The sequence below is a fragment of the Brachyistius frenatus genome, unplaced genomic scaffold (genome assembly GCF_029030835.1).
Source record: "Brachyistius frenatus isolate BFR_SWC_R1_liver_20210118 unplaced genomic scaffold, ASM2903083v1 Contig_20, whole genome shotgun sequence".
Classification (NCBI taxonomy): domain Eukaryota; kingdom Metazoa; phylum Chordata; class Actinopteri; family Embiotocidae; genus Brachyistius; species Brachyistius frenatus.
In genome coordinates this window covers 5,686,181-5,711,620 of record NW_027210619.1, presented here as the reverse complement: position 1 = coordinate 5,711,620, position 25,440 = coordinate 5,686,181, and the positions used below count along the sequence as shown (strand labels likewise).

The window sequence follows — 25,440 nt, the reverse complement described above, 5'->3', positions numbered from 1 at the left end:
CTGTGTAAGGCTTGCTAGTGCTGCCATCTGTGAATTTGATCCACTGCAAGTTATATATTTATTCAACATTTCTATAGTTAACCCACAGTTGAAGGTATCTCTACTCCTAAGGCCAGTTTCAGTAATTTCACATATGACCATACTGACCACAAAGAGGTCCGTTCTTAAAACAAGTTCAAGGTGACTAGTTTAGGAGAAAAACGATCATCAATCAACATAAAAATATTCAAAATTTTGGCTGAAATTAATTTGATGTGGAGACAAGTCAATGTGCATCTTTGTGTTCCTCTACTGGAGGTCAAGTAGAAAATATGTCCACAAATACACAGAAGAAATTTTACATTTAAAAGACAGTAACTTTGTCAAATTTAGATGGCTCAAGCTTCATATTAAGCATCACCTGGACCTTGGAGTGTACGTTTGCACAGGATAATCACTGTGTGTTCTAATTTGGACATGAAAATAAAAAATGTGAGCCTAACCTCAGTTTCTCAGCTGAGCTTCTAGCTTAGTGTTGTTATGGATTATATTTTGATACTCTGTATTTAACATCTGTGCCACCTTCTGTCATTTGACCTTTAATTTGCAATTGCAAGGCCGTGAACTGCTTTGTCAGTGGCTCCTGCCTAGCCCATTGCTCTCCCTTGCACCATAATTTAAAAAAAAAAAAAAACTTTAGTAACCTAACCCACTTTTTAATCTGTTTTTCATGTCTGCATAACTCCATGTGAAATACAAAAAGATAAATATGTTAAGTGATTGTAGCGTCAATTGTTTCTATCAAAAATCAAATTTCAAAGTCATGAAAACCGTCTGATGGAATTGGGACACCCCGTTGTCAAGTCCTTCTGAGGTTGACGTTGTTAAATTAAACCACTAGGTGGAGTGCCACATGCTTTGAACTTTGGCACATGGGCTCCACCTGGAATGTGGGCCAAACTCCGATCTCAAATGTGCAGTCATATGACTCCCAGATGGCTGGATGAGAGTCAACAGAGCTGCAAATGGTTTCCTGAAACTAATTCAACGGGGTTTTGTTACCTTTGCTCGAAGTCAGTCTTCTTGGCTGAAGCAGCAGGCCACAAGAGGATGACACTTTGTTGTCTGCCATTCTGTGAATGCTGCGCGACCGACACAAGTTTTCTTCACTTGTGCGAAATCTGCAGGCACACATGGAAGAGCTTAATGGGAATCCAGGGCCGACAGAAACACAAGAAACGAGCTCCATCAACCACCTACCGGCTGTCCGCTCTCAGAGGAGAGTAGCAGCGGTGAGCTGTCCAGCTCTGTCCGCTGCACGTCTCACCTTACCTGGAGTCATGGACGCTGAGGGGAGGGTCGATGAGTCAAGACTGAGGATGCATATATTCAAAAACGGTCTGTCTGTCTGATTTATTTAGCCAATATATTTATATTTTCTATTACCGTTTATATTTTGGCAAACTTCATTCATACAGTTTTGCATGAAACATTAAACAGGTTATTTGTCAATGACTCTGCCAATGATGATTTTAAAGCAATACGAAACAGACAAATAAGGTCACAACAGATCAAACTGAAATCTTGAAATTTAGTCATAACCTTTCTGTATTGATACAATAGCAGTAAAGTGATTGGCAACAGCACAGCCTGATTTCTGTTGGTTTGAAAATATGTTGTTTATTCTGCCTTTAGCAAATTTGTGTAACTAGATAAATATTGTCAAACTTTTCATGAAATTCAGTCAACAAGTGTGCCCGTTTTAGCAAAAATGTTCTGTGCAGTCAATTATTCAACTAGGATTTCCACGATGTGTCCGGATGCATCAGTGGATTGTACCCTGTCATTCTTCAGTCAAGTGATGCTTAGCTTCAGGATATTCGCTGAGTCACAGTCAAACTATTCTTTAAAATCTAAAATTTTATTGGACATTAGACCCCCTGAAGCAAATAACTCCAGCGTGACTACTGTAATTAAACAACAGACACCATTTACCAAGTTAGGGAGGAATTCTAAGAATGAAATGAAGGTTCAGCAGTACACAATAAACATGTAAACAGAGGAGTTCTCCTTCGGGTAAAACATCACATCAAATCTCTCATCCATGAGCAGGAATGTGAAAACCCACCCTCCTTCTCCGTGGCCCTCTGACCTTTATCCACATTCCATCCCTCCAAACACAGAGTCCAAAGATTAACCCTTGTGTTGTCCTCAGGTCAACATGACCCGCAGCTGTGTTCAACCAAGTTCTATTTTATTTCTATATTTTTATATTTTTTTGGGATCATTGGTCATCATTCTTTAAAGAAACCCTCACAGCCTCCTTGTCACCAATGATCCCAAAAAATAGGAAAATAAAATAGAAATTGGTTGAACACAGCTGTGGGTCATTTTGACCCAAGGACAACATGAGGGTTAAGGAACCGGCAGAGCCAAAATGATCACATAAGATATTTCAAATCCTCACCCCAGATTCTGGTGAAAGCAGGGTAAAGTTCACGAAAATGTGGATTGGCAACATTTTGACAAAAGATTTCCCCACTTGCAAAGCTCTTATTCTTTTATGTGATCCATTTGTTTGTTTCAGTCTGGTGGTTTGACTGAATAACAATAGCTTGAAAACACAGCAGAGTCAGTTCGTCTGACCACTGTCAATGATCAAAAGGTCTTCCATCTCTGTCCAGGTGGCGTGTCTCCACCTGAGCGTGGCCTGGTGTGGCGTTTTCTGTTCGGGATGTACCCGTGCACCTCCACAGCTTTAGAGCGCCCTCTCCTGCAGGAGCAGTTGCTCGTACGGTACCAAGTCATGAAGAGAAAGTGGCAGCAGTTCCTTCCTTCATCTGTGCGGATGCACCTCAATGGCACTGACGGTAAAGGCCTAAACCTGCACAAACTCTGTCACATTATAGGAAGTTATTTGGCTCTCAAGGGTGGCAACCTTTCACTCTTGGTTATATTCTCTCTCCTTTCCTCTTTGAATGCCCTGCTTTTTTATATATATATATATATATATATATATATATATATATATATATATATATATATATATATATATATAAATATATTGAAATATCTGTGACCCTATGATCCAGCTGAGTTGGTGAAAGCTGTCAGGTACTTTGAGCAGAGGGAGGCACAGGCCCAGCAGCAGACCCAAGACCAGTCTGAGGAGGTCAGGGACAGGTTGGTTTTCCTGGAGCTTCAGGCACAGGTTTGATCCACTAAATATATGTTTTTTTAGTAACTCTAATCCAATTTGAATTGTATCTCTTCATTTGCTTATTGCTATTTGACACATCTCTGAATTGGTTCTGTTATTTACACTTCTTGTGTTATATTGAAAAGTTTATCTTTGGCATTTATAGAAGAGAAAATATTAACTGGATAAAGTGGGAGGAGTGAAATGGTGTGTTTGTTTAGGGAAATGACAGAACAGGATCTAATTTTGTTAAACAAATCCTTTGCCATCTATTTACCTTGACATCGTTTGACCTCCTTGTACAAACTGAAGTGTTGAACACTTTTATCTAAACAGTGCATGAACCTACCACAAACACTCACCCAAAGTATTACTATTTGCAGTAAAACAACACGATAGGATTAAATTAAGTGATATATATTAAAATGTATGGACTTCACAAAAGGTAATGACACTGAGATCTCAATTCATTGTCAAATATATGTCTCTCTATTTGTTTCCTGAAAACAGATATTATTTGAGCGGGTCACATTTGATGAGGAGGAGCTTCCGGAAGCCATACGAATCATTGACAGGGATGTTCCCCGAACCAACAGAGACCTGAGCTATTACCAGTGAGTTACTGTCGCACTTTATCGTTCTTTGCAGAACTACTTAAAATATGCATCAACAGATGGTGTTTGGAATTAGATGGTTGACTTCGGGCATACTAATGCTCAAACTAATAAGTGATTTTTGTCTGCAGGGATGAAGGTTTAGGCAACCTGTTGGTGTTGAGAGAAATCCTCATCACTTACGCTGCTTTTCATCCAGGTAAACAGCCAGAATGAGCCCATCTCAAGTTTATTGAATCTGAATATGATCAGGCGGGTTTAGAGGCTATTTGTTGTGTCGCCAAAGACGCTAACTGTCTGTTTGTGCACTGCTTGTCTTGACTGTTGAGCCAGAGGTCAGTTATGCCCAGGGAATGAATGACCTGTGCAGCCGTCTCCTGGAGGTTCTGGACTCTGAGGTCGACACTTTCTGGAGTTTTTCTTGCTACATGGAGAAATTCTCCAAGGACTTCAGGGCAGATGGTCTCCACAGAAAGATAGGTGGGAATACCAAAACGAGATGCAAATTCATTTGTAATAAAAACCACGATAAATTTGTATGCTTCACTGTTTCCTGCAGAATGTCACCCTTGTAGGGCTTAGACAAACAAACTGCCCTCTGTTATTGCTAAATATTTCAACCTTTGACTCATCTGTCTCTTTTTATTTTTTTTTATTTTGAAATTGGTCCGTTATTTATTATTTTCTTTAACAGCATACAAATATTTTCGAAGGGGAATTTGGGAAATTTAAATAAATAAAAATAAATAAATATTTTCAATTGAAAAACAAATGTGAATGTGTGTGAATGTACTCCTGATGGCGGGCACCGTGCATGGCAGCTCAGTCTCATTAGTGTGTAAATGTGTGTGTGAATGGAAAACAGTGTAAAAGCGCTTTAAGACCGTAAAGGTGATAAAGCGCTATATAAGTGCAGACACTCAAAACTTATTACCAGAACAAAAGTTTAATGAGGTCAGTCATTCAGACAAAAACCCAACAAAAAAAGATCTGAGACACCTTAAAATAAAATAAATCTGGCCAGAACAAATGTGTCTATAAATTAGTTTAGTTAAAACATGAGAGAGTTGTGTTTATTGTCTTTTAGAGTTGGAGGCAGCCCTGTTGAAGGAACTGGACCCTGGGCTTTATGCTCATTTGGTCGAAGACAACATGGAGCGCTTCACATTCTGCCACAGGTAGATCTTTGGTAGGATTCTGTAAATGATTGAATATGAGTTCATATATGTTTTTGTCGATGAGCACATTTTGTTTATGTCTGTGCTTGTGTTCTCCCTCCTTTAAGGTGGCTACTGCTGGGTTTCCAGAGGGAGTTTGAACACAGTGATGCCCTACGTTTGTTTGAGATTCTGAGTTGTGACCACCTGGAGCTCATCTCCCAACAAGTAGACCGAGCCCGTTATCAGGAAAGGCTGGCACGAAAATACAGCACAGGTGAAACCCCAGAGGAATAAACTCAAAATACTACTAAAAGTTACTGTACATCTGTCAAATGTTATATGCTTTTGCCTTGTGGTCTTTCAAGAGGAGAATTGTGAGTTGGAGCTGCAGGTCATCAACACTGACTTCACCTTTGAGCTCTTCATCTGTGCAGCCATCCTGTTAGAGAACAGAGAGTCTCTGCTGCGGTGCCGAGATGATGTCCAGCTCATCCAGTTTACCAGCAGGTTTGTCTGTATGCAAACACATAAAACAAATCAAATCACAACAAAGGGCTTTGTGTATTTGTTTATCTGTATGAATGAGTTCATAAAACATTTACCTCTGGTGCAGCCTTCAGGGAACACTGGATCTGAACAGCACACTGAAGAAAGCAGAGCACCATTTCTACAACTACTGTAAGCGCTGTGCTTGGGATTATATGAACGGACGCTGCACAGCACACAAGAGCAAAGATGAGGACTTTCTTTATCAACTCCGTAGTTTATTCATTTTAAAGTGATAACTATTACTTAAATACCTGATCTCACAGACTCCCATGATTGTAACTTTTTATTACAGGACATTGTATTTCTGAGGGAAATACACTGAAGTACTGATTGCTGCTTGCCATAAATTTGATGAGTTTTTGCTGTTTATTATAAATGTACAGTATTTATTGTATAAAAATCAACCAACACACACTGAGTCATTTTCTTTTTCTCATGAACTGTCGTAATTTTTTTTACTTTAGAAAAATGACTTGTGTTTCTCCTGGTTATGCAATATTCAACTGCCAGCAGTGTGTAAATACGAAGATGTGGTGTGTCGCAACAGTGCCGTCTGTAATGAACTGCAATTACATTTAATGCCAGATGGCGTATGTGTCAGAGAGGCCTATGTAACCAGAATAGATGAGCGCTGGCATGGCCACCATGCAGTAACATGGAAGTAAAACATACTGCAAACTGTGTCCTAAATAAATAATTAAACATACTGAACACAATATGACATGAAAAACAGTATCTCAATAAAACTCGTGAAGATTCTTTATTAGGTGGTGTTGGTAATTCATGTTCAGTTATAATATTTTAATCTTACATAAAATAACAGTAGGGTGGCACTAACTTGGATAACTTTAAGTTTTGCACATTCTTTGAATGAAAAAACTAATTTTACTAACCAGTGCCTGCAGGAAATACATCAAGAATTATAACGTAGGAATGGATAAGATTTGAAGGAGCACTGTGCATATTAAAAGCCCATTTAACATTGTTGATCATGTCAGAAAAGCACTATTGATCAGTGATCCATCTATGGAGTCTGCATTTGCCATACATACCTCAAATAATTTTAGGCTTACAACTGCTTTGTAGGTTTTTAACTTACCCGAAAGTTGATTTCTAGGTTACATATATTCACACATATAGTATATTATCCAGTTGATATACTATCCAGTGATCTGCTTTTTACCACAAAGCAGATCACTGGATAGTATAGTATTTGTAGGATACCACAAAGCAGATCACTGCAAACGTTAATATTCTTAGCTATCTATTTTTGCTTTTAACTAAACTTAATTATAGCTGAGAGATTTTCACATGGTTGAAATGTTTTTTGAAAAGACATTATTCGTAACACTGTACCTTTCAAAGTCCTGATAATGTGGGTAATAGAGCACGTGAACCACATGATGTTCAGTAACTACTTTTGTGTTACAGGGCAATGCCCACTTAACAATGACACAATTTTAGGTTTTATCCCAAATCAAGGCCGTATGATTTGACGTCTTTCATTTAACTTGTTTTGTTCGGTTTAGCAGGGAGCTACAGAGATAAGAATAGCAAGTTGTCTTTCATGGAAATCTTGTCAGTGAGCAGAAATGTGGGCCTCGAACTTTCCTTGGTGGAGTCACCTGACACCCTGATGGGATCTTCCTGCTCAGTGCTGTATATACACTGGGGAGCAGAGACACTCGCCCTTTTCAGTCTGCCTGCCAGGAGGAAAAGGAGTGCTGGAGAAGAGCTCAGACGGCGGTGTTGGGTGCTGGCGAAAACAAAGCATCAATTTAACTCAGTAAACTCTCAAGTCTTGAACATCTAACAGTGGAAGGTAACCTCGTGAATAAGAAGCATTGCACTCTGGCCTGACTTCATAGTCTGTCTTGCTTACTGCTTTGAAATCCTAACTGCCAAAAGTGAGAGGTTCACAAATAAGTGAGGCTTGCATGGTTTCTGTCAAACAATGGCATGGCAAACTGAGGCCTACGGTGAAAACATTTTACTGTTTAGCAACAATCCAGTAAACAAAATGTATTTTTGGGTGATTTGAATTATTCCTTTCCATGTTGAACAGTCCGGTGGCAAGTGTCGGATGTGGGTGTAGGACAGCCAAAGAAGCACTGTGTCAGCATTTTCTGCTCTGTGTTACACAACTGGATAACAAGTGATAATTCAATAACATGTTCTTGTTCCAGACGCTCAGGGACACTAAAGGAACAAAGTTTCACCCATTAGACTTACAGAAGAAAAACAGTTAATCTAACAAATTTTAGATTGTGCTCTGCTGTTAATTTTTAATATTCCTCTGTGTACGTATGATTTTCTTTATCTCTAAAAATTATTTATTTTTACCCTTGATCTGGTGGTTTGGCAGAGTACATGTCCAAGTGCTGTCACAACAAGAGGCTTTTGTTGCATTCTTAACTAATCAAATGTGTTTGTTACTGAACCTCAAAGCTATACATTTCTGTTGGTATTTTTGGTTTTTAAGCATTTTGTTTTAAAAGGAACCAGGCAGGTTTTGCTCACGAGTCGCTGACAAATGATCCCTGAAGTTTTTGCCACCTTCCATATTCATTGCCATGTAGATACGCTGCTACTTATTATAGTAACCATAAACTATTTGGAGCCAGCTGTCGGAAAATAGACACACTGATCACTGTTGCAGGATCAGTACTTCACATTTAAAAAGCGTGACTGAGACACTCTAGTGTTATGTTGCAGAGGGAGCAGAGAAGCAGCATGTGGAAAGGGAATTAGAGGGCAGTGTTACATATTCCACTCGTTTGGTCTCGGGTGTCAGCGGGTGTTTTAAGCCACTATGGTATGGACAGCAGTCCACCACTAACTGATGTGGACGTGCATTATGGCTTCTGTAAACACAACCAACAGGAACACATCCGATAGGTATACATGGGGGTACGTAACATGGGGGCATGCATGTTTTGAATAATACTACAAGCAAACACCTTTTTAATGCCTAAACACACACACAAACACACACACACACACACACACACACACACACACACACACACACACACACACACACACACACACACACACACACACACACACACACACACACACACACACACAAATCGTAATTATAAACAGCAAAAAATAGCTGTCATTTCTTAAGTGATGGTGAACATGTGCACCAATCTTGGATTACAGTCCAAAAATAAAAAGGGTTACAACTCCTAACATGTTTCTTTTGTGTATCTCAGATGTCTAAAGGACCAGCAGTAGGCATTGATCTGGGCACCACCTATTCCTGTGTGGGCATTTTCCAGCATGGTAAAGTGGAAATCATTGCCAATGACCAAGGAAACAGGACCACACCCAGCTATGTGGCCTTCACAGACACAGAGAGACTTATTGGAGATGCTGCCAAGAACCAGGTGGCCATGAACCCAACCAACACTGTATTTGGTAAAAACTGCTACAACCACAAGACAACACACTCAGAAACAGAGATTAAATTAGACATGTAATCCCTCGGAAGAATAAAACCCAATCCTATTATTCACACAATGTAAACCTAATTTATCACTGTTTTTTTTTACTCTTTAATCTACTTCAGATGCTAAGCGTCTGATTGGTCGCAAGTTTGATGATCCTGTGGTGCAATCTGACATGAAACACTGGCCCTTCAAGGTTGTGAATGACTCATCCAAACCCAAGGTGGAGGTTGAGTACAAGGGTGAGATCAAGACCTTCTTCCCTGAGGAGGTTTCCTCGATGGTCCTCATCAAAATGAAGGAAATCTCTGAAGCGTACCTTGGCAAGGTAGATAACAATAAATATATAACTCTAAATGAAGATTACTTTGGACAGTTTGGTTTTATGGTGATCAAAGAGTGGTAACATGTTAGGAAACACTACCTGCTACTTTTCGCTGCTGCCCCTTATCTAAAATATAATACCTTGGAATCACAACAAGCAGTTTTCGCTGCCTCAAAATGCTCTCTATAAGTCGCTTAAACACACATACTTTTTATTGACTGAAGGTCTTACTGTCTTTACAGCCTGTGAACAATGCAGTTGTCACAGTTCCTGCTTACTTCAATGACTCCCAGCGTCAAGCCACCAAAGATGCTGGAACCATCTCTGGGCTTAATGTGCTGCGCATCATCAACGAGCCCACTGCAGCAGCCATTGCTTATGGCCTGGACAAAAAGGTCTCTAATACTGAAATGATAACTTCATTCAATTGTATTTTCCTCTGTAATTCTTAACTTTTATTTTAGGTTGGCGGTGAGCGTAATGTCCTTATCTTTGATCTTGGAGGTGGTACATTTGATGTGTCAATCCTGACTATTGAGGACGGTATCTTTGAGGTCAAGTCCACTGCCGGTGACACACACTTGGGCGGAGAAGACTTTGACAACCGCATGGTTAACCACTTCATTGCTGAGTTCAAGCGCAAGTTCAAGAAGGAAATCACCAGCAACAAGCGAGCTGTGCGTCGTCTGCGTACAGCATGCGAACGTGCCAAGCGTACCCTCTCCAGCAGCACCCAGGCCAGCATTGAGATCGATTCGCTCTTCGAAGGTACAGATTTCTACACCTCCATCACCAGGGCCCGTTTTGAAGAGCTCAATGCAGATCTGTTCCGTGGAACCCTGGAGCCTGTGGAGAAGGCCCTGAGGGATGCCAAGATGGACAAGTCCCAGATCCATGATATTGTCCTGGTGGGTGGCTCCACACGTATCCCCAAGATTCAAAAGCTCCTGCAGGACTTATTCAATGGCCGTGACCTCAACAAGAGCATCAACCCTGATGAGGCTGTGGCCTATGGTGCAGGTGGGTCTCTGCAGCATTGAGCCATAAACTCGTTTCTAATCATCTTACTATTTTTGTGTAAAGACTGTTCAAATACAACAAAGTGGTTCATATAAAAGCTTTATAGTCATCACTGCATTACTTTCACTGTTTGGAAACTCTTCACAGCTGTGCAGGCCGCCATCTTGGCAGGAGATAAGTCTGAGAATGTACAGGACCTGCTCCTGCTGGATGTCACGCCCCTGTCCCTGGGAATTGAGACAGCTGGAGGAGTGATGACTGTCCTTATCAAAAGGAACACCACCATCCCTACCAAGCAAACCCAGACCTTTACCACCTATTCAGACAACCAACCTGGTGTGCTCATTCAGGTAGAGCAACACTAAAGATCCAGACAAATAACAGTTCACTCTCTATTGCCCCAGTATATTACAAATACTCCTCAACACAACACAATTTTATTTAAATGATTGTTTGCAGGTTTATGAAGGTGAGAGAGCCATGACCAAGGACAATAACATCCTGGGGAAGTTTGAACTGACTGGTATTCCACCAGCTCCCAGAGGAGTTCCTCAGATTGAGGTAACTTTTGACATTGATGCCAATGGCATTCTCAATGTGTCCGCAGTGGACAAAAGCACTGGAAAAGAAAACAAGATCACCATCACCAATGACAAAGGTAGAACCATAAATACATCTTAAATCCAACCCATTATAAAAAAAAAAATAAGACAAAGAATGATGTACATGAACAATTAGAAAGTAATAATTTGAGCTTTGTATTTCATCCTCTCATAGGGCGGCTGAGCAAAGAAGACATTGAGCGCATGGTGCAGGAGGCAGAGCAGTTCAAGGCTGAGGATGAGGTCCAGAGAGACAAGGTCACAGCCAAAAATTCCCTCGAGTCTCTGGCTTTCAACATGAAGAGTACTGTAGAAGACGAGAAGCTCCAAGACAAGATCAGCCCTGAGGACAAAAAGACTATTGTGGACAAGTGCAACGAAGTCATTGCCTGGCTGGACAGAAACCAGGTAAAAATCTACAGTCTTGATAACAGAAAGAGGTTTTTCTTTGGCTCAAATTGTGAAAACAGAAGTGTGCATACAGTGAAATAAAATGAGGCAATTCCCAACTTCCCTGTCATGCTGTTTTGATAACTACCAGAAGCCAAGTCTTTTGGCACACCAAGTTATTTGCTCTTTCTGTTATGCAGACGGCAGAGAAGGAAGAATACGAACACCAGCAGAAAGAACTAGAGAAGGTGTGCAACCCCATCATCTCCAAGCTTTACCAGGGGGGTATGCCAGGAGGTATGCCTGGAGGAATGCCAGGAGGAATGCCAGGAGGAATGCCTGGTGGCTTCCCTGGTGGAGCTGGAGGTGGCTCCTCTTCTGGCCCGACTATTGAAGAGGTCGACTAAATACTGTTGACAACTTCATTATCTCATACACCAACGTATATTTAGTGTCTTAAAGGTATTTTCTTATCTCGTAGCATTCAGTGAACATTAGATCACAGATGCTTAAATTCTTACAATATTATTATGAAGTCTTGCACATGGCCCTTCCAATATCCTGTAAAATATTCATCCATCTATCAAAAAGTAATATTGTTTTACCTGTGATATCTATAAACCAATAAAAGTTACCATTGAGATACTATTTGCATTTTGTGATTTATATATTTTCAAAGCATCAAATTTATGAGTATGCAGCACAATCATGAGTGCTTAAAAATAGGTGTGCAGCTCACAGTTGTGGAAACTTCCTGTTAACAAACCTCAATGGTTTTGATCAATATCTATTTCCTGCATATTAGTTAGCCATGCAGACAGGAAACATTGTGATACTGAAAAACATGTTTGCAAAGAAGCAAAACTGCTGTACCAATCAAAGATTAGACGTTAAAGTGATATGAGTTTATCTACATGATTTGCCGTTTGGTGTTTTTAGTAATGTGTGAGGTTGACAAAGGCATGTACAGCGCAAAAAATGCAAACAGAGTTTTTATGCCATTAACATGCCAACATGGTGTTGTTGCTTCTTACCAATGGAATAATAATGCAACAATGTGTTTTCTAAAACCATTTTGGCTATAAATTGTCTGAGGTGCTTATCACCAGATGGTCTCTTCCCAGAGTGGGGCAGGTGGAGGGGTTATACATGGAACTTCAGGTGAAGCATATGAGAACTATAAAAGCCAGTTTCTCACACAGCTGAGACTCAGGTGAGTGGATCACGACTGAGACACAGCCATGTTCTTGTTCATTAGTTGTTTTGCTCTTGTGGCCTCTGCACTGGGTGAGTGCATAAAATACATTCTTCTGAGAGAAAGTTGTTTGAGACGTGTGTTAGTGTTTGTGGGTTTCAACTTGGTGCACTAAAAATGAATGCAGACTGAATTCTGACACTTCTTGGCATATTTGTCATATTTAAAGATAAACAGATCACTATTTAAACTGTGTCATTGGGCCTCAGGCTGTGGAGTGCCCTCTATCAGGCCCCACGTGAGCGGATACAACAAGATTGTGAATGGGGAGAATGCAGTGTCTGGGTCCTGGCCCTGGCAGGTTTCCCTTCAGGTAACTTGAGTCAGTCAATCACCACATTCACTGTATTCTGACTACAACCCTACACTTAAAACATGTGATTAAGAAATGACAAAGATTATTGTAAATATGCATCTTCTCAATTTTAGGATGGTAGCGGATTCCACTTTTGTGGAGGATCCCTGATCAACCAGTACTGGGTTGTCACTGCTGCTCACTGCCGTGTGTCGTAAGTAACTCAACGTGCTCTATAACAACACAATAAGATTTCAAATACACTCTCTAATTATTGTTTTTTTTTCTCCAGTCCAAGAAGCCACCGTGTTATCCTGGGAGAACATGATCGTCAGTACAACAGTGAGCCCATTCAGGTTGTGTCCATTTCCAGGGTAAGGAACGACATAACACATCAAAGATTTCTTCAAGAAACTGAAAACCATTGACTGACCGAATTGTTTCAAAATGGTATTGTATTTGTTTATGATTTTTATGCTCACCTCTCTATCCAGGCCATCACTCACCCTTACTACAACTCCCAGAACTTTAACAATGACATCACGCTTCTGAGGCTGTCCTCCCCAGTGCAGATGACAACCCGTGTGTCTGCTGTGTGCCTGGCCTCCTCCAGCACCAACATCCCCTCTGGAACCAGATGTGTCACCACTGGGTGGGGCAAGACTGGGCAAACCTGTGAGTGAGTTTTATACATAGGGTAAATATACAGATATCAATTTACACAGACAGCCTCATTTCCATTTTTTTTTTTTTTTTTTTCTGTTCTCAGCAAGCCCCCGGTACCTCCAGCAGACTTCTCTGCCTCTGCTCAGCCCCAATCAGTGCAAGAGTTACTGGGGTTATAACAGAATCACCGATGCCATGATCTGTGCTGGTGCTTCTGGAGTGTCTTCCTGTCAGGTAACAACCACTTCAACGCCTGAAATAAACATTTATAATAGGAAAGTGAGCAATCTTGAAAGCAATGATCAGCTTAAAGTCAGTCAATAAATATAATACATTTACAAATTACATACACAAATATAGATCATCTATAAGCATTAGTGAATAATAAATTACTTGTAGAAACTTATGAACTTCAAAATATAATTTCTTGATAGAAACTGACTGAGGAACATATTAACAAGTAATATTCAAATAATATACTCATAATGTTTATACTTAGCGGACCGTTCAGGAATTACAAAATACAAAGAGACATTTCTAATTTTCAAAATAAGCTGTCGCACTTGCAATGTAAATCACTATCAACTGGCTAAAATAGTTATTTCTTCATACACAGCAATGTTCTTGCTATATATCCCTTTTAATCCTTTTTAATGAATTTGAATTTCAAGTTAGCCTAGATTCCATACAAAGCTGTACAGAGCACATTAAAGAGCTTCATACAAGTCTTACTCTATTATCATGAAGTCAACTAGCAAAATGTATTTGTCTAATTCTCACTATAATGCATTTGTCTGATTCTAGGGTGACTCTGGTGGCCCTCTGGTGTGTGAGAACAGTGGTGTGTGGTCCCTTGTGGGTATTGTGTCCTGGGGCACCTCTAACTGCAATGTGCGCACTCCTGCTGTGTACGCCCGTGTGTCCTACCTGCGCCGCTGGATCGACCAGACTGTTGCTTCCAACTAATGTGGAAACGCACAAAATCTGCAGTGCGCACACCCGCTAACGTTTCCCACCATGTCATCAATGAGTGATTCCATACAGTATTAATATCAACTGAATGTGACTATTTCTATTAACACTAAATGGTAGCAACCACACACTGTATTGCTGTTTGGTGCTTTTGTGAGAAGTCAAGTATTAAATTCTGAAACTGACTACTGTTGGTTTAATGTTTTTCATGCCAGCCTGCAAGTGGCATACAGTGTTTTTATACCTTCATGGGGACTTTAAAACTGAATGCACACTTACCTATGGGGACTCATGTTACCGTGGAAACAAACATTAAGGCCCCCCCACGGATAGGGTCTGCTTTTTAAGGAAGAAGACTTGGTTTAGGGTTAGAGTTAGGTTTAGGCTAGGTTTAAGGTTAAGGTTAGGCATTTACTTGTGATGGTTAGGGTTAAGGTAAATATATGGCAGAATATATGAATTCATCATTAAGGTTAGGGTTAAACTGTCCAAAATGAATGAAAGTCAATGCAATATCCTAATAAGGACACGCAAACATGCATGTGTGTGAGGGTGAAAAGGGATAGTTTACAACAAAGCATTTATCCATCAACTTTAGGCAAAAAGGAATACATACTTTTCAATAGAATGAAATAAACTACATAAGAGCACTGAAATAAATACTTTGTTTGTGAAGCTGATCTCAACTTTTGTAGTCATCACAAAGATGTTCATTCAGCTCCAGAAATATGAGTGTAATTCAGTTCTGTTAACCTGCAGTATATTCTAAGGCGTTCCTGTTACTTAGTCCCCTCCCTGTGCATGACTGCACTGTCTTATTGGCAGCTGCATGAAGTGAAAAGGAGGGGAAAGCAGATTGAAAAACAGAGCAACACCAGATACAGTTCCACTTTGCAGACTCTTGCAACTACCACAAAAATGGGGACAGGTAATTTACTTTAAACATATATATACATGTGTGATAGCATTGCATTGAAAACGCATTAAGAGAAAGTTGGTGGTACACCGTCATTCTTGGTAAACTGATCTAAAATAGGTATGCATGAGACTTGTTTTTAAAGTGGTAATTGAGTGAAATGAATGCAAATGTAAATTTACATTTTAGAACAAACATCTTGCAGTCTTGTACTATAGTGGGAGCCAGAACTGCACAGAGTATTTTCCCGGGCAGAGGGATTTTATAATACAACAACAAAAAAGATCAAATCTGATCCAATTAATTAAATAACACCATTTTGTGATGTGGTTATACATGTTTTGCCTTACTCAGTGAATCATGCAGAACATGTTGGCATTACTAATGTCTGTAATTACATAATTTCCTTTTTGCTCATTAGATAACATCAATTCCACCGTCAGTCAGTCATCTCAGTTGGAGGTTGTCAAAAATGTACAGAAAGCCTCCATTGCCATCTACTGTTTGATATTCATCGTTGGGACATTGGGAAATGGGCTGGTCATCTACGTGACAGGCTTCAAGATGAAGAGAACAGTCAACTCAGTGTGGTTTCTCAACTTGGCCCTGGCCGACTTCCTCTTCACGGCCTTCCTGATTTTCTCAATCATTTCTGTCTTTCACGGGAACCTCTGGCCTTTTGGACAATTAATGTGCAAGCTTAACAACTTTGTGGGTGTGGTCAACATGTTTGCCAGCATTTTTCTTCTGACAGCCATAAGTTTGGATCGCTGCATGTCCATCTGGGTGGTGGTGTGGGCACAAAACAAGCGCACCGTCCTCAAAGCTCAGATTGCATGTGCTGTGATCTGGCTGACCGCTGGGGTGTGCAGCGTCCCTTATGCCACTTCTCGTACCCTTTTGCAGAGAAATGGGACGAGCATGTGTGTTTATCCTTCAAACATGACAGCTGAACATAAATGGAGCCTCTACACTGTGCGCTTTGTTGTGGGCTTCCTTGTCCCATTCCTGGTAATATTTATCTCTTATGTGGCCATAGGTGTCCGTGCAGGGCGTCTGCACAGGACAAGGAAACCGAGATCTCGACGAATCCTTTTCGCTATCATTTTTGCATTCTTCATCTGCTGGTTGCCCTTCCATGTTTTCAGTTTCATAGAGTTAGAGGCTGGGAAAAACAAAGATCTCAGGTACATCATTGGAATTGGAGGTCCTCTGGCTTTGAGCCTAGCTTTTATGAACAGCTGCCTGAACCCCATTCTCTACGTGTTCATATGTGATGAATTCCAGAAGAAGTTGCAGACGTCCATATGTTTTGTCTTAGAGAGTGCCCTGGCAGAGGACCACTTGTCGTTTTTGTCTTTTCGCTCCTTGTCGTCGCACTTTTCACGGGTGAAGTCAGACTCTGGGGCACCTTTGGAGGATAAATTCACACCTACTTCCTTGACTTTCACCGAGAGCAAAGAGGGCATCACTGATAACACTCTGAGCCCCGAATAAAACCTCCACAACCCACTGCCAATGTACACAAAAGTTGTAATGAGAAAAGGTGATTTAAATGATAATCTCAGATTGATTGATTGATTCAAAATTGTTCACAGAAATAAATTAATAGAATAGTTGTGTTTTTTAATATTTTTTTATATCAATGCCCCTTCTCACTTACGGATGCTTAGACATCCCACAACTCCATAAAACAAAAAAACTTGAATGGGTGAAATAACCAAAGCTAAATTTGTTGTACTTTTGACCGCCGAGATAACGGGTATGAAATTGCTTAAAATTGCAGTGAGAATAGTTTATGTTGATGTTTGTAAATCTTTGATGCTTCAGCATGATGTTGAATGGTTACTCACAGCAGTATTTATGAGAAGAGACTGGACTGAACTGCTTTATGCATTTGTAAACGGTGAATAAAAATGTATTGCTGAAAAACTGTTCTCCTCTTTCTACATGACAAACACAAACAGTCTCCACCACAGTGTTTTATCTTACAGGATGCCGACAAAGCACATAACTCCTTCATGCATTTGCACATTGTTATGTACTTTGACTCCGAGATTGATCTGATTACTGAATGCAACTTCCTTCATGCATTTGCAAATTGTTGCATTCAGAAATCAGATCAATCTCAAATAGTTGTTAGTACGCCACAAACCAACAGTATCACCTTAAAATGAAGAAATTATAAACAAGCTCATGACTGTTTAACACACTTACAAAAACCATATGAAGTACGTATCTGTCATTCAACGCTTCAGCATTATTTTGTAGGCTGTTTTATTCTATGGGTATAATACAGGAATCGGGGATTCCCTTTTGTGGTGGAAAGTAATAAAGAACAATCCTGTTTCTGAAAAAGTTGGAACGCTGCGTAAAAACAGAATGCAAGGGTTTGCAAATCACATAAACCCATATTTACTTGCAAATACTGTACACCAAAGACAAAATATCAAGTGTTAAAACAGAGAATTTTTATTGTTTTATGTAAAATATAAGCTCATTTTGAAAAAAAAAAAAAAAAAAAGTTGGGACAGGGGCAAAAAAAAGACTGCAAAAGTTGTGTAAAGATAAAAAAAAACAAAAAAAACATCGAGTCAAACATCACACAACTATGTTAATTGGCAATAGATCAGTAACATTATTGGGTGTAAAAAGAGCATTTCAGAGAGGCAGTCTCTCAGCTGTTAAGATGGGGAGAGGTTCACCACTCTGTGAAAGAATGTGTGGGAAAATAGTGCAAAAGTTAAAAAAAAAAAATGTTCCTCAATGTAAAATTGTAAAGAATTTGGGGGTTTCATTATCTACGGTCCATAATATCATTAAAAGATTGAGAGAATCTGGAGAAATCTCTGTACGCAAAGGAGAAGGAAGAAAACCAAAATTGGATGGCAGGTATTGTCAACAGCTTGTTTTCAGTTCTCAGTTTAGAAGCCAGCATCCGTGATGGTACTGGGATGCATTAGAGCACATTGCATGGGTTGCTTTCACATCTGGGAAGGAGCCATGAATGTTGAACGATATATACAGATTTTGGAGCAGCATAAGCTGCCATCCAGACAATGTCTCTTTCAGGGAAAGCCTTACTTGTTTCATCAAAACAATGCCAAACCATAATCTGCACATGTTACAACAGCATGGCTCTCTAGCAAAAGAGTCTAGGTGTTTAACTGTTCTGCCTGCAGTCCAAATCTGTCTCCAATTTAAAAAAAAATATGGGGCATCATGAGGTGAAAAAATACAACAAAAGAGACCCTGAACTGTTAAGCAACTGAAATCGTATATAAGGCAAGAATTGGACACCAGTTCAAATTAAAAAAAAAAAAAAACTCCAGAAACTGGTCTCCTCGTTTCCAAAACGTTTACAGAGTGTTGTACAAAGAAAAAGTTATGCAAAACAGTGGTAAACATGCCCCTGTCCCAACTTTTTTGAGATGTGTTGCTGCCATCAAATTCAAAATGAGCATATTTTTTTTTTTACATAAAACAAGACAATTTCTCCCGTTTCAACACTTGATATGTTGTCTTTGGTCTATTTGCAATTAAATATCGTTTATGTGATTTGCAAATCATTGCATTTTCTTTTTATTTATATTTTACACAGCGTCCCAACTTTTTCAGAAACGGGGTTGTACATTGACTCTGAGGAACCAAACCAGCACTTCTACTTTAAAATGTTTAGGTGTAAGTGAGTATTTTTACATTACTATATTGCACTTTTACTCAAGTGAAGTAATTCAATACTTCTTCCACCACTGATTCCTTTAGTTGGTTGCTTCATATGCTCCCCTCAGTTTAGGACTTCTAGTAGCTCCAACATCACAAAAACACCAAATTTCCTGTTATGCATCCTAAACTAAAAATAACATGAATTCTAAGACAAACCAAGAAGAAGTAAATTGAATCCCCTCTTTGCAACTGTCTTAGTTTCATCTTCCTAATATCATAATGATGGTAAACAACAATTGCCTTACACAGGGTCTCTATTCTGCAGTTAATAGAGCGCTTACTGAAATGTAGTTAGAAAGTATTAGGATAGTTAGCATGGGTTTAAGTACTGGGCTCCAGAGTTCAAATATCAAATGTAATCTGAGATATATTTGTATTGCTTGGGGTTTTACCTCTGAACAATACAGAACCAACAACCTACTAGTGTGCAGGTCAAATGACTGTCATGTTGAATATCAGGTTATTTATCGGAAGCAAACCTGAAAAGAGTGGAAGAGATTACAGTAGACTTTAATATTTTTTTTGTTAATTTTGAGGATGCTCAAATCACAGTGTTTCTGGGAAAATATTCCTGTTATATTAACTTATTCAGACATTTCCACTGAATTTTGAAGGATAAAAAGTCCAACATCACACTAGGACACTCACATACAATAAATTATTTAAAAAAACAAAAAAAAACTATGTTCATAGTCTTTTAAGGCTCAAGGTTCTGTGAGTATTTTCCTATGAGTCTGATTGTGTGGAAGGCAGGTGTATTCAAACCGACGGCTCATCACCAGCTGCATAGTCCATTCTGTACCGGAGAGCTACAGGGTAGACAGTTAGCGATCATAGAGCTCCTTCATTTCCTTGAGGATCTTGATACTCTCGCTGTATCTTAACTGGTTCTTGTTGGAGCACTCCTTCCATCTGGAAATAAAAAGATCAACATGGGTCAACTTGTCTCATTCAACATTTCTCATTTTATCAAGTGTTTTTTTTCAAAACTCAAGGTTATAAACATAAACTGTACAAAATGACCAATCCTGTGTTGTAAATTATGATTAATTTCTTTAACAGAGACATGCAGGTTTTCAGTAATTTAGTGACCATGATACTCTTCATTTATTCTAATATCTCACACTGAAGCAGCTTTCCAGTTTGTAACTTTAAGACTGAACAGACTGTATACACAATCCACACTTGGATATCAAGGCATCATATTTTAATGCAGCATGGAAAAATGTTTGGTGGTGTTTTCTCAGAGGAGTTGTACCACTAGTTTGATTCCAATATCCTCACTTTGCCAAAAATGTCCTGTGGGACTCTAAAACTGGTTACCCCTGGTAGCCTCAAGAGTTTTGTAAGTGAGAGAGGATGTGACAAACCAAATAAATGTCACAATTATTTCACAATTTTCTTCTGAAAAGTACTTTCGGTGGTTTCCGGTAGTTTTTTTTCCTTCTTCACAGGTTTCCCAGGGTTTCTGGACGATTCTGTGGCAGTAGGTGGTTGATGCTGGGAAGTTATTTGACTAAAAACTATTTGTTTTCAAATAATTGTGGATGAATACAAAATGCAATGTCTGCCATGAAATAATCATCACCAAACATGAGAAAAAGAAGCTTCCAGTGAAGCTATGATGGTTTAGGTACTGTGGGGAAAAAAAAAACGCTTGGGTACTGCAGCTACAGTGCATCCGGAAAGTATTCACAGCGCTTCACTTTTTACACATTTTGTTATATTACAGCCTTATTCCAAAATGGATTAAATTATTTTTTTTCCCTCAAAATTCTACACACAATACCCCATAATGACAATGTGAAATAATTTTTTTTTTGAAATTTTTGCAAATCTATTAAAAATCAAAAATGTAAAAATCACATGTACATAAGTATTCACAGCCTTTGCCATTACACTCAAAATTGAGCTCAGGTGCATCCTGTTTCCACTGATCATCATGAGATGTTTCTACAACTTGATTGGAGTCCATCTGTGGTAAATTCAGTGGATTGGACATGATTTGGAAAGACACACACCGTCTATATAAGGTCCCACAGTTGACAGTGCATGTCAGAGCACAAACCAAGCCATGAAGTCCAAAGAATTGTCTGTAGACCTCCGAGACAGGATTGTATCGAGGCACAGATCTGGGGAAGGGTACAGAAAAGTTTCTGCAGCATTGAAGGTCCCAATGAGCACAGTGGCCTCCATCATCCGTAAATGGAAGAAGTTTGGAACCACCAGGACTCTTCCTAGAGTCGGCCGCCCGGCCAAACTGAGCGATCGGGGGAGAAAGGCCTTAGTCAGGGAGGCGACCAAGAACCCGATGGTCACTGTGACAGAGCTCCAACGTTGCTTTGTGAAGAGAGGAGAACCTTCCAGAAGGACAACCATCTCTGCAGCACTCCACCAAGCAGGCCTGTATGGTAGAGTGGCCAGACGGAAGCCACTCCTCAGTAAAAGGCTCATGACAGCCCACCTGGAGTTTACCAAAAGGCACCTGAAGGACTGTCAGACCATGAGAAACTAAATGCTCTGGTCTGATGAAACAAAGATTGAACTCTTTGGCCTGAATGCCAAGCGTCATGTTTGGAGGAAACCAGGCACCGCTCATCACCTGGCCAATACCATCTCTACGGTGAAGCATGGTGGTGGCAGCATCATGCTGTGGGGATGTTTTTCAGTGGCAGGAACTGGGAGACTAGTCAGGATGGAGGGAAAGATGAATGCAGCAATGTACAGAGACATCCTTGATGAAAACCTTCTCCAGAGCGCTCTGGACCTCAGACTGGGGCGAAGGTTCATCTTCCAACAGGACAACGACCCGAAGCACACAGACAAGATAACAAAGGAATGGCTTCGGGACAACTCTGTGGATGTCTTTGAGAGGCCCAGGCAGAGCCCAGACTTGAACCCGATTGAACATCTCTGGAGAGATCTGAAAATGGCTGTGCACCGACGCTCCCCATCCAACCTGATGGAGCTTGAGAGGTCCTGCAAAGAAGAATGGGAGAAACTGCCCAAGAATAGGTGCCAAGCTTATAGCATCATACTCAAAAAGACTTGAGGTTGTAACTGCTGCCAAAGGTGCTTCAACAAAGTATTGAGCAAAGGCTGTGAATACTTATGTGTTATATTTTCGTTCTTTATTTTTAATAGATTTGCAAAAATTTTAAACAAACTATTTTCACTTTATCATTATGGGATATTGTGTGTAGAATTTTGAGGAAAACAATGAATTTAATCCATTTTGGAATAAAGCTAAGTTAAACAGAAAGTGAGCTTGATGGAGGCTCTAAAGAATGACTACAATTAGATTATCCATGCGAGACAATTGAAACCGTGCATTCTTGTGTATATATTACACAACAACATTTTCATTTAACAGTTTCATATCCACAATAAGGTTCAATTTGTCCTCCGACAAAGAGATTAAATACAGTAAACTGGCAGATTGCTGTAGATTTTTACAAACGTCCTGTATACATCATATATTGATGACTTGATACAGGTTAAGGTTAAACAACTTCTGACACAGAAGAACACCCAGACCAAGGAGAGCTGTGCACACTACACAGGTCAGTGAGAATTTGAATACATCTTTTCAACAAAAGAACAAAAACGGCTGTTAATGAAGAACATACTTTTGCCTAATCTTTTTCCAGCGCTCCATGTGGTCACATATGAGAGGTCCTGTTACAGCAACATCTGTCATCTGTGCAAAGAGAGTTATAATTCATTAGGTGATTTGGTGTCTTGATAGATCTGTGCAATTTAATTTCACAATGCCAGTAAAAAATATCGGCCAACCACATATTAAACATGAACCTTGGTAGCAGTAGGTTTTTCAGTCTGTGGGATCCTGAGATTGATGGGTTCACCAGAGGCGCTGACTGGACAGGAAGTTGGAGGAGGAAGTCGGTGCACATTCTGACCTTTACCATTGATCATGTCTGTAACCTGGCAAAGAAAAAAAGAAAGTCATAAAGAAAGAGTGCAGGTAAACAGATACTGGTCTTTAGGGGAAAGTAATTAACTGTGCTTTCCAGTTAATACAATAACAACACTTTGTAAAAACTTTCTTGAAAGTTAATTACAAAATTTCAAAGACAATTTCATGCAAAATGACTTGTCTTATTGATAAAAAGGTCTTAAAATGCAGCTTTAAAAACATTAAAGCTGTAAAGTCATTTCAACCAAATTACAAAATCAAAGCTCAAAAAACAATGTAATTTCCCACAATGATGTTTATTAATGCACATACTCAGTGTCATTATATCTGCAGGGATTCAGATATTGAGCCCAATCAAAACTAACTCAATTGTCAGTTATGCTACATTTGCAGCTTAAAGGACAAGAGTCAGTGAGAGTCTAGCACTCAATGAAATGGACTAAAAGCACAAAATAATGTGCCTGTTTATATTGAATCACAATGTTTATAACAAGAATAAATTCTGAATTTAAGCGTGACATTGAGAATGGGAATCAAATAAAGCGTTGAGTTTGCAAAATATTGATGTCCCTAATCCCAACTCCGCAAGCCAGCAACATTTCAAAGCCTCTTTTTTTTTTTTTTTTTTTTTTATCTACCATGGACGAGTGTTTCACACTTAAAAGACAAAAAAAATCAGTGAGGTGAAACTTTAGAGCTGTACATGATTACATTTTTTTACTTACTGTTTATGTTTGTATATTTTGAATAAAATGAAAGTGATCTGACAGATCCGTTTATGCCTCACCTCTTCCTCTATCATGCTGTGCGGAGAGCTTGGGGAAGGAGCTGGCTCTCGAACAGAAGGATTGTTCCTCATCCAGGCACGGCAGATAGGATACAGTGGGGTGCTGGTGTTGAACTGAGCCAGATCCACACTGCGATCGAATAACTTGATGATGTAAGCATCTGGCAGGGTGAGAAAGACAAATAAAATGTAAGGAATTGTACAATGAAATAAAACGTAAAGTGGTCACACAGTAACTGAAGTCCAACAAGGAATTTCTTGCTGTATCATTACTTTGTTTATGCTGATTGCTCTCTGGTATGCCCTCCTCCATCTCTTTTCGTTTCTTCCTCCGGTGCTGTGGAAATCGAGCTGAAGGTCTGGAAAAACAAAATCAAATCAAGAATGGCAACTCAAAGCATCTACAGAAAGTTAATAAATGTCACCAATAAAAAAAAAAAATTGAAAAAAAAAAAATAGCAATCGCTACGGCAGTAACAGTGAAATTATTTTTTTCAGCTGCACATATCAGACAAAAAAAAAAAAAAGTCAAAATATTTTTCAGCTACTGTCAGGTCAGGTAAATACACTTGCCTTTTTCCAGCAGATGATGGAGACAAATCCCTGGAGAGAGCAGAAGGAATATAATTACAGAAAAAAAACAATCTTGGTACTTTGTTTTATGTTGAGATATCGATGAATTAACAGCACCAAGTACAGTGTAATATATTATTGTACATAATGGAGAGAAAACAAAAAAACAATTCATACTTGTTTAAAGAGTCCGTTGATATTTTCCCGGGTTCGCCCTCATTTTGCTCCCTGTACAGTTCAGTTATATCAATTTAGACATTAGAAACTAATCAAAGTATTAACGAATAGATAATAAACAACACTTTGACCAACCTTTCATTTTCACTCTTCTCCACAAGTCTCTTTAAAACAGAGTCCAGTCGGCTTCGTGCACCAGTTCCCTCTAAATCTGCAGATTAATCAGTTAGAAAAGTATATATATATATTAATATATATATGAATTACACACACATTACGGAGTTTATACTGAATGTCGGTGATGTTTTCATACTCTGTGAATTAGTCTGGGAGACATTTGTACCGTCGAATATATTGTTGTGGGATGTTTCCGTGAACTTTTCGGAGGTGGTGTTATTACCTGGCCTTTCGATCTTGATCTTGACGTGATGCATTATCTGCACTTTTCTGAATATCCGCTGCGGCAACTGAGGAGAAACACACTTTTAAAACCGCATGTCCACCGTGGTGTCCCGTGTTTCTGGGATGGTAAACGACTGTGTTGCTAACGACGTTAGCTGGCTAAGATGACCGTTTACTACCAGTTAGCCACCTTCTACGTGAGCTACGTAAACACTGACGAACGATCAATCCTACGTTTTACCTATTATGGCGATTAGCTGAGCGCCAGTTACCCCCCGCCCCCCGAGCAATTTCCAAATATTCACTTGGAAAAAAAAAAATATGCAAATTGTCCGCTTTATTATTGTTATTATGTGCTAGCCAAACTGCCGTTGCTAACTTAGCTTATATTTGACAAAGGCATAGCATTTGCAGACTTTCCTCTTCCGCGCGCTGCCTGTT

The 25,440-nt window shown here is 39.5% G+C and overlaps 5 protein-coding genes across 7 annotated transcripts; 4 read left to right on the top strand and 1 right to left on the bottom strand.

Annotated features, from left to right (window-relative positions):
- Window positions 1–1,118: 1,118 nt before the first annotated feature.
- On the top strand, window positions 1,119–6,264 carry LOC138619621 (TBC1 domain family member 15). Of its 2 annotated transcripts, none has more exons than XM_069696250.1 (10): window positions 1,119–1,377; window positions 2,664–2,849; window positions 3,072–3,190; window positions 3,689–3,792; window positions 3,924–3,991; window positions 4,126–4,272; window positions 4,880–4,970; window positions 5,078–5,226; window positions 5,318–5,459; window positions 5,566–6,264. In XM_069696250.1, the coding sequence occupies exons 1-10, from the start codon at window positions 1,119–1,121 to the stop codon at window positions 5,732–5,734; spliced, it is 1,434 nt and encodes a 477-aa protein (XP_069552351.1). In that variant the 3' UTR covers window positions 5,735–6,264. The 2 variants fall into 2 exon arrangements, with proteins under 2 accessions (XP_069552351.1, XP_069552353.1); XM_069696252.1 differs by having other exon boundaries at window positions 5,318–5,467; window positions 5,566–5,681.
- Window positions 6,265–7,182: 918 nt separating this feature from the next.
- hsc70 (heat shock cognate 70) lies at window positions 7,183–11,941 on the top strand. Its single transcript, XM_069696249.1, has 9 exons — window positions 7,183–7,323; window positions 8,723–8,927; window positions 9,079–9,284; window positions 9,524–9,676; window positions 9,746–10,301; window positions 10,449–10,651; window positions 10,761–10,959; window positions 11,079–11,311; window positions 11,494–11,941. The coding sequence occupies exons 2-9, from the start codon at window positions 8,723–8,725 to the stop codon at window positions 11,698–11,700; spliced, it is 1,962 nt and encodes a 653-aa protein (XP_069552350.1). The 5' UTR covers window positions 7,183–7,323; the 3' UTR covers window positions 11,701–11,941.
- Window positions 11,942–12,512: 571 nt separating this feature from the next.
- On the top strand, window positions 12,513–14,666 carry LOC138619264 (chymotrypsin-like protease CTRL-1). Its single transcript, XM_069695557.1, has 7 exons — window positions 12,513–12,580; window positions 12,758–12,861; window positions 12,978–13,057; window positions 13,136–13,217; window positions 13,338–13,518; window positions 13,613–13,743; window positions 14,314–14,666. The coding sequence occupies exons 1-7, from the start codon at window positions 12,535–12,537 to the stop codon at window positions 14,473–14,475; spliced, it is 786 nt and encodes a 261-aa protein (XP_069551658.1). The 5' UTR covers window positions 12,513–12,534; the 3' UTR covers window positions 14,476–14,666.
- A 706-nt stretch (window positions 14,667–15,372) lies between these two features.
- LOC138619263 (C3a anaphylatoxin chemotactic receptor-like) lies at window positions 15,373–17,031 on the top strand. The gene is made up of 2 exons (XM_069695556.1): window positions 15,373–15,409; window positions 15,819–17,031. The coding sequence occupies exons 1-2, from the start codon at window positions 15,400–15,402 to the stop codon at window positions 16,892–16,894; spliced, it is 1,086 nt and encodes a 361-aa protein (XP_069551657.1). The 5' UTR covers window positions 15,373–15,399; the 3' UTR covers window positions 16,895–17,031.
- Window positions 17,032–19,614: 2,583 nt separating this feature from the next.
- Window positions 19,615–25,388, bottom strand: lin37 (lin-37 DREAM MuvB core complex component). Of its 2 annotated transcripts, none has more exons than XM_069696247.1 (9): window positions 24,941–25,388; window positions 24,733–24,808; window positions 24,598–24,648; window positions 24,421–24,450; window positions 24,121–24,206; window positions 23,848–24,008; window positions 22,937–23,068; window positions 22,753–22,823; window positions 19,615–20,035 (listed from the first exon to the last, which is right to left on the bottom strand). In XM_069696247.1, exons 1-9 carry the CDS (start codon window positions 25,029–25,031, stop codon window positions 19,948–19,950), a joined length of 786 nt encoding a protein of 261 aa, XP_069552348.1. In that variant the 5' UTR covers window positions 25,032–25,388; the 3' UTR covers window positions 19,615–19,947. The 2 variants fall into 2 exon arrangements, with proteins under 2 accessions (XP_069552348.1, XP_069552349.1); XM_069696248.1 differs by having other exon boundaries at window positions 24,998–25,388.
- Between the last annotated feature and the right edge of the window lie 52 nt (window positions 25,389–25,440).

Coding starts and splice junctions, on each gene's coding strand:
- hsc70 (XM_069696249.1), top strand. CDS start 8,723: ATGTCTAAAGGACCAGCAGTAGGCATTGATCTGGGCACCACCTATTCC. Junction 10,302..10,448: donor GGCTGTGGCCTATGGTGCAG/GTGGGTCTCTGC, acceptor AACTCTTCACAG/CTGTGCAGGCCGCCATCTTG. Junction 10,652..10,760: donor AACCTGGTGTGCTCATTCAG/GTAGAGCAACAC, acceptor GATTGTTTGCAG/GTTTATGAAGGTGAGAGAGC.
- LOC138619264 (XM_069695557.1), top strand. CDS start 12,535: ATGTTCTTGTTCATTAGTTGTTTTGCTCTTGTGGCCTCTGCACTGG. Junction 13,519..13,612: donor GGGCAAGACTGGGCAAACCT/GTGAGTGAGTTT, acceptor TTCTGTTCTCAG/CAAGCCCCCGGTACCTCCAG. Junction 13,744..14,313: donor CTGGAGTGTCTTCCTGTCAG/GTAACAACCACT, acceptor GTCTGATTCTAG/GGTGACTCTGGTGGCCCTCT.
- lin37 (XM_069696247.1), bottom strand. CDS start 25,031: ATGCATCACGTCAAGATCAAGATCGAAAGGCCAGGTAATAACACCACC. Junction 24,809..24,940: donor CCACAACAATATATTCGACG/GTACAAATGTCT, acceptor ATTAATCTGCAG/ATTTAGAGGGAACTGGTGCA. Junction 24,207..24,420: donor CCATCATCTGCTGGAAAAAG/GCAAGTGTATTT, acceptor TTGTTTTTCCAG/ACCTTCAGCTCGATTTCCAC.
- LOC138619621 (XM_069696250.1), top strand. CDS start 1,119: ATGCTGCGCGACCGACACAAGTTTTCTTCACTTGTGCGAAATCTGCAG. Junction 1,378..2,663: donor GATGCATATATTCAAAAACG/GTCTGTCTGTCT, acceptor ATCTCTGTCCAG/GTGGCGTGTCTCCACCTGAG. Junction 2,850..3,071: donor GCACCTCAATGGCACTGACG/GTAAAGGCCTAA, acceptor CCTATGATCCAG/CTGAGTTGGTGAAAGCTGTC.